We start from the raw sequence: 7212 nt of genomic DNA, 5'->3' as shown, positions 1-7212 counted from the left end.
ATAGCTATATATAGTAGGCCTAATAGTCCTGAACATCGATGTCAAGACGTTAACATGAATAAGATTTATTTAAAAGGTGAATGTAATGTAACAAAAAAAGATTTTTTTATGTTAAATTCATAAAGATAAGGTTTAAAATAGAGGTAAGAAACCGAACCAAAAATTTACAGAACCGACCCGACCCAAAACATTTTGGAACTGTGACGGCCCTAATGCTAATCATGCTATTTTTCTTGCTTTTGGGCAACAAAGCTTCATTTATCAGTTTATGGATCCTCTAAATTGTTGTATTTTACTCAGGTGACCATTAAGGTCCTTGGGCCTCTTGTTCATTTATTTGTTTATATCAATTTAGTATTCAAAAAATATTATTTGGAACAGTATTTATTAACTTGTTTGATATTAAAATAAATGGCACTAATATTCATTTTCAGTGTGATGTCTCCTGGTGAACCAGATATGATGGTTCTTGATAAACACCAGAATGAACCTGATTGTGGTTTTGAACCAGTGGAGAATGATGAGCCACAACAGTCTCTGGATCAAACCATGAACCAGTCAGATGATCAAAACATGAACCAGTCAGATGAAGATGAACAGAAATTACAGGTCAGTGGGTGACTCAGTGGACACAAATACAGCCGAACTACTGTGTCTTGAACATTGATATCTCGAATATCATGGATATGTCGAACTGAGTTGGAAGTTCCAAAAGCTTTTTATACGCCCTTCTTAAGATAGGACTCATTATGGCATGGCGTTTGTGTCTGTCCATCTGTCTGTCTGCTTTTTCGTGTCCGGCTCATGGACTATGAGGCCTAGAATAATCAAACTTTGTCAGCTGATACATCTTGAGTAAAAGGTGTGTCATAAATTAAAATTAAGTCACTTTTTTCTTTCATTAATTTAAGTAGATGGCCAAATAGGGCAAAATCCTGTCCGGCTCATCACTGGAAAACTATTACTAAAGGTACCTGTAGATCTAGTATCATCAAACTTGATCATTTAATGCATCTTTGGTGGAAGGTTTTGCATCCTACTTTAAGATCACTATGACCTTTTAATTAAGGTGAAATTTTAAAAATATATATGTTTTAAAGTTACGTAACTGAAAAATCACATCGCTAAACATTGAATAATAAATTTTGTATATCAATACATCACAATATTAAATTTGTACTCATTTTTGCTTTTTAGCTCACCTCAACGAAGTTGGGGGAGCTTATGTAATACCCTCGACGTCAGCGTCCCAGGTTAAAGTTTTTGGAGCAGTTTTCTTTTTCAAGTACTTCTATGCCCTGTGTCAATCAGAGGTGCATGGAGGATGCTTCTAGTGAGTTTCATTGTACCAGTCAAGGTTTCAGATGCTGCAATTTCAGCTAAAGAATGACCAGCTTAATGTTTTTGGAGCAGGTTAAATTTTTTGGAGCAGGTCTCATTTCCAAGTAACTATAAGCCCTGTGTTGACCAGACTTGCATGGATGATACACCTAAGGATGCACACTACCAGGCTTGCCTTGGATGCTGGATCTGACTTACAATTTTCTGGATGAGTGACCAGGTTAAAGTTTTTGGAGCAGATATCATTTCCAAGTAACTATATAATCTCTATATTGACCAAACTTGCATAAATGTTGCATCTAGGGACACTACTAGTCTAAGATTATTAGTTTAGTGTGGGACTTTGCCTTACTTAAAGACAACATTCGTTGAGGTGAGCTATGTAATCTCTGATTACCTATGTTTTTTCCTCTTGTTTGAAAACGCAAAGGCAAATATCATGTTCTTGAGTTAATACCAACAATTGTCTGGCCATGTGGTACCAGCGCATGTGGCTTGTTGAGTTCCTTTTTGCCACAAGAGTTGTTAATAGTCTCACAATAGTCAGACACAGCTTTAACTTGAAGTGGTTTCATATAGTAGCTGTTTCTTTTTATTTCTAATCACTGTTTGCTACCATATTTTACTTGAAAAAGGGCAAATTACTCTTTTTGTAAGATTTTATTGAATATCGATATTCCACTTGTCCCATGGGTGTAATTATCAAGCAAAAATGTTTCAAAGAGAATTTTATAAGAGCATCTGTCAAATTAGAGATTAATTTATGAGTCTAGTGTAAGATGATTTCTGGTAGAGCACCTCTGATCAAGCAAATGTTATCTATACATGTATCTCTTGGGAACTGGGTATAGGAATCTAGCCTCTTTATTGCAATTGATGGAATCTAGGGATTTTTTACTGCTCTGTGTAGGGCCAAATACAGGCCCCATTCCCAATTGCAAAATTGCAAAAAACCTCCATTTTTCAAAAAAAAAAAAAGAAGAACTTTTGTGCAATTTAAGTGTGCATGGTGAAGAATATGATTATAGATGTGAATTTGGTAATGAATTAATATGATTACATTTTAAGCATGTCAGAATTTACTGTATTTAGGATTGCTTTAAGGATAAAAAGCTAACAATTTATCAACATGTTGCTAAAAAAAAAAATGATATGTCCCTGAGAAATGTGATATAATTAAAAAATTACACAAACACAACAACACTTGTAGAGGCTAAAGCTGATATACTCAAAAAGTTTAATAATCATGATAATAGCATATGAGAATATTTTCTTAGACAGTGTTTTCCCTAACCAGCTACCGGCCAAATTGATCACTTCAGCTGACAGAAATGCCGCTTATAAATAAAAAAAATTAAATATAATTGTTGTAAGGTCCAGAAAGATTTTGTCCATAAACCTCAGCCTCTAGCCTGTTACAGTTGATCTTTAACCCTTTACTTTGAAATAAAGGGAAAACACTGCTTAGGTGTTGTTCATTACCATGATTACAGAAAAGCTTAATTTGAAGAAAAATTTATTCTAACAACTGAGGAAATCTATTTCTAAAATGATCTTTTTTTCATATAGGAAGAATTTGCTTTGTCACAGCCAACATGTGACAAAGCTTACCAGTGTGTGGTGTGTGAGACGTCATTCCATCGACCATCGGACCTCGAGCTTCATGTCAGGGATCATCTAGGTGGAACTCCTTTTCATTGCAATGTCTGCGGAAAAAATCTAGCATCACAGAGAACCTTGTCTAAACATCAGTTATCACACAAAAAGAAATCAACAGCAAGGTTACTGAGAGAGAATTCTCCAAAAGTAGCAAGAAGAAGAGGTCGACCAAAGAAATCATTTACATGTGAAGTTTGTAAGAAAGAGTTTCCTCAGAGTGAGAAGCTTTCAGAACATTTGAGGACACATACAAGTGATAAGCTGTTTAGGTGTGGCTTATGTTTAAAAACTTACTTAACTGTGATTTCTTTATCTTTTCACTTGAGGACCCATACTGGACTGAGACCGTATAAGTGTGATCTCTGTGGGAAGACCTTCACCAGGATAGGCATTCTCCAAAGTCACATGAGAACCCACTCTGGTGATCGTCCTCATGGCTGTGAAACCTGTGGGAAAAGATTCCCTGAGCGTTCATCTTTAAAGAAGCACAAAATGACCCATAGGGAACATTTTGAGTGTAAAGAATGCAGTTTGGAATTTACATCCTTTTCTGGATTCAAACGTCACAAAGCAACCCATGATAATGGTCAGACAAGGAATTTGAACGAAATTGGAGGAGTATGTGAAATTTGTGGGAAAACATTTTCTCAAAGAAGGATATTAGATAGACATATTTCAACACACTCAGGGGAAAAGTCTTACACGTGTGAGTTTTGTGGTAAAGCATTTGCTTGTTCATCCACACTGCAGACTCATAGAAGAATCCATACTGATGAAAAACCATTCTCCTGTAAAGTGTGTGGACAGAGGTTCCGTTGTCGGAGTTCTGTCAGATTTCATTTGGCCAAGCATACAGGTGTTAAACCTTATAGTTGTAACTTGTGTCAAAAATCTTTTTGGGGTCCCACAGGCCTGCGGCACCACATGAATGCACACTCCGGAAACAGGCCATTCCAGTGTGATGTGTGTGGAAGGGAATTTCACAGGAAAAATATTTTGAAAGACCACATGATAACTCACACAAATGAAAGACCTTTTCAATGTGATGTTTGTGGCAAGGCATTTAAGGACCCTCCTGCTTTACGGAGACACAAGATGCTGCATTCAGACCTAAAACCATACAGTTGTGAAGTGTGTGGAAAATTATTTGCTTTAATGGCTTTTCTAAACCGTCATAAGAAAACTCACACAAAGTCTATGAGGTCCAGACTTTCAAGTTTGTTTAACTGCCATGTGTGTGATAAATCATTTAAGAGTTTGAGCTATTTAAAAGTCCATGTGTTTACACATACAGGTGAAAAGCCACATAAATGTAAAGAATGTGGAAAGGGATTTACCAGGACGTCTTTGCTAAAGGACCATCTACGTGTTCACTCGGATGAACGACCATTTTGTTGTGAAGTTTGTGATAAAGCATACAAAGACCCAGGGTCTTTGCGTTCGCACAAGCTGACACATGAAGAGAATTTATTTCCTTGTAAAGACTGTGAAAAATCATTTCCAAGAGCTCATCTTTTAGAAAAACACAGGATTATCCACACTGACAAAAATCCTTACAAATGCCATGTCTGTGATAAAGCATTTCAAAATCTGAGCTATTTAAAAGTCCACGTGTTTACACATACCGGTGAAAAGCCACATAAATGTGAAAAATGTGGAAAGGGATTTACCAGGACATCTTTGCTAAAGGATCATCTACGTGTTCACTCGGATGAACGACCATTCAGTTGTGACATGTGTAATAAAGCATACAAAGACCCAGGCTCATTGCGTTCACACAAATTGACTCATGAAGAAAACCTTTTTCCATGTAAAGATTGCGGAAAATCATTTCCAAGAGCTCAACTTTTAGAAAAACATAGAATTAACCACACTGAAAAAAATACTTACAAATGCCATGTTTGTGACAAAGCATTCAAAAAACTGAGCTATTTAAAAGTCCATGTGTTTACACATACAGGCGAAAAGCCACATACATGTGAAAAATGTGGAAAGGGATTTACCAGGACATCTTTGCTGAAGGACCATCTGCGTGTTCACACAGATGAACGACCATTCTGTTGTGATGTTTGTAATAAAACATACAAAGACCCAGGGTCTTTGCGTTTGCACAAGTTGACACATGAGGAAAATTTATTTCCTTGTGAAGACTGTGAGAAATCATTTCCCAGAGCTCATCTTTTGGAAAAACACAGAATTATGCACACTAACAAAAATCCATACAAATGTTCACTGTGCAAAAAGTCTTACTCTATATACGGCAGTTTTAGGCAGCACTTGATGACACACCCTGAAAACAGGAAGCATGAATGTAACCTCTGTGGTAAAAAATTTGGCCGCAAAGAACATCTGAGAGGACACATGAGGACACATTCAGGCGAGAAGCCATTTAAATGTGATGTGTGTGAAAAAGCATACCGCGACCCCTCCTCTTTGCGTACACATAAGTACACACATGGGGAAAAGAAGTTTTCCTGTAAACAGTGTGGGAAATTGTTCTCAAAGCCATTTCTTTTACAGAAACATAGTAGACTTCACAATTCTGGGGAAGTTTTTCAGTGTAATAAATGTGAGAAGACGTTCAGGTCAGAGAAGAATCTATCACAACATCAGCTTAATCACACAGAAAACAAACCACATAAATGCAATGTTTGTGGTAAGGCTTTTGCGAGGAAAGATGTTCTTACTGGTCATATCAGGACTCACTCTAAAGAAAAGCAGTATAAGTGTAACATTTGTACAAAGGCTTATAAGAACCCAAAGTCACTGCGGAGTCATAGGAAACAGCACCACAAAAGTTAATCATGTTAATTATTGACTCGTACTGAGTTGTTCAATGTACCTAATAGTTACCAAAACATTAATACATGTAGTCAGTTGTTACTGTAACAATGTTTTAGTGGTTTCCACAAAAGTTAAATAACTGTAGTGAGTTTTAACAATGCTTCAGTAGTTAACATAAAAGACAGGTTATGAAACAAGTGAAAGGAAATTTGTCATTTGATAGTCAATGAAATTTTTTTAAAGTGATTATAAATATAATTTAAATATTGGCATAAATGAATGAAGAGTCAATGCAAAATTAAGCTAATTTTATTGACATTTGCAAGATGCAGGAATAGATGTAACAAAATGATGTGAAAATGAAGTTGAGGTGCAGGGAAGTTTAAATTGAAGTGAAACGGAATATTGTATACAGATAATAAGAATGTAAAATGAATGAATTGGATTTTGATATGATGTTAAAGAATGATTGTAAATGTAAAGGAATGTAGTTTAAGAGTAACAAAACGTTTCTAACACAACAAAGTAAACAAACAAAATGGCTGTCATGTTATAATACTGGTCTTTGTCAGTTGGAATAATGTGTGATGAATTCAAATATCAATATGAGTATGATGAGAGTAACAGAAACCTTTTAAAAAAATTTTGTTAAGGTCAAGATCAAGTAAATGAAAGGTGTGTACAGATTTCTCAAATTAGAAATAAAATATTTTAACGATGCTTTATAACTTTATCTTGGTCAAATAAGGTTTTTCGGGGCATGATTTCTAGGTAAACAATCATCATATTTTAAACTGACATTTTCAAAGAAAAATTAAGAAAACCACTTATGAATATGGGAGTATTTTTTCCATATCAGTTGAAGGAAATATATCCATATTGTCTACTGTCTGTAAGAAAACGGTAATTTGTATGTTCTTAGCCTCTTCTTTAAAATGGTTTTAAATTGAATATAGGTATTGGGATTACTTTTCGCATGATTTCAAATTGAATTCAATGAAAATACTTTTTTGACATAATTCTTTGAGAGCCTTAAATTTCGGTAAAAAGAAAGTTTAAATTGATTATAACTGATGTCATAATGAATCTAACATCAAAAAGACAATTTAAAGTCATTTACTAGATCTTGACCTTAAAATCTACCTTCAAAAGGTCAAAACAGAATTTGTAGTTAACATATTTTTTTGGTATTTGATTGTAACGTAACAAGAACAAAACCTTTTCAGTAAGCAGTAGACACTTGAAATTATCATTTAACAGGATTAAAACACCACTTTTTTGTTTTTGTTTTTTGTTTGTTTTTTTGTTTTGTTTTTTGTTTTTTTTTTTTTTTGTTTTTTTTTTTTTTGCATTTTTTTAAGAAGGAATTTTTTATGTACAGGAATACATGTACTAAGTTCATTCCATGTTGAAACCTTGAAATTTATT

General features: G+C 34.7%; 1 protein-coding gene across 1 annotated transcript; it reads left to right on the top strand.

The window, feature by feature from the left end:
- The first annotated feature begins 439 nt into the window (after positions 1-439).
- Positions 440-6808, top strand: LOC133179826 (zinc finger protein 493-like). Its single transcript, XM_061314504.1, has 2 exons — positions 440-609; positions 2911-6808. Exons 1-2 carry the CDS (start codon positions 460-462, stop codon positions 5800-5802), a joined length of 3042 nt encoding a protein of 1013 aa, XP_061170488.1. The 5' UTR covers positions 440-459; the 3' UTR covers positions 5803-6808.
- Positions 6809-7212: the final 404 nt, after the last annotated feature.

This window comes from Saccostrea echinata, unplaced genomic scaffold (assembly GCF_033153115.1).
Source record: "Saccostrea echinata isolate AGI-Se365-2 ecotype Australia unplaced genomic scaffold, CSIRO_AGI_Sech_v1 ptg000005l, whole genome shotgun sequence".
Taxonomy (NCBI): Eukaryota; Metazoa; Mollusca; class Bivalvia; order Ostreida; family Ostreidae; genus Saccostrea; species Saccostrea echinata.
This window is presented reverse-complemented; position numbering and strand designations above follow the sequence as displayed.

Coding starts and splice junctions, on each gene's coding strand:
- LOC133179826 (XM_061314504.1), top strand. CDS start 460: ATGATGGTTCTTGATAAACACCAGAATGAACCTGATTGTGGTTTTGAA. Junction 610..2,910: donor AAGATGAACAGAAATTACAG/GTCAGTGGGTGA, acceptor TTTTTCATATAG/GAAGAATTTGCTTTGTCACA.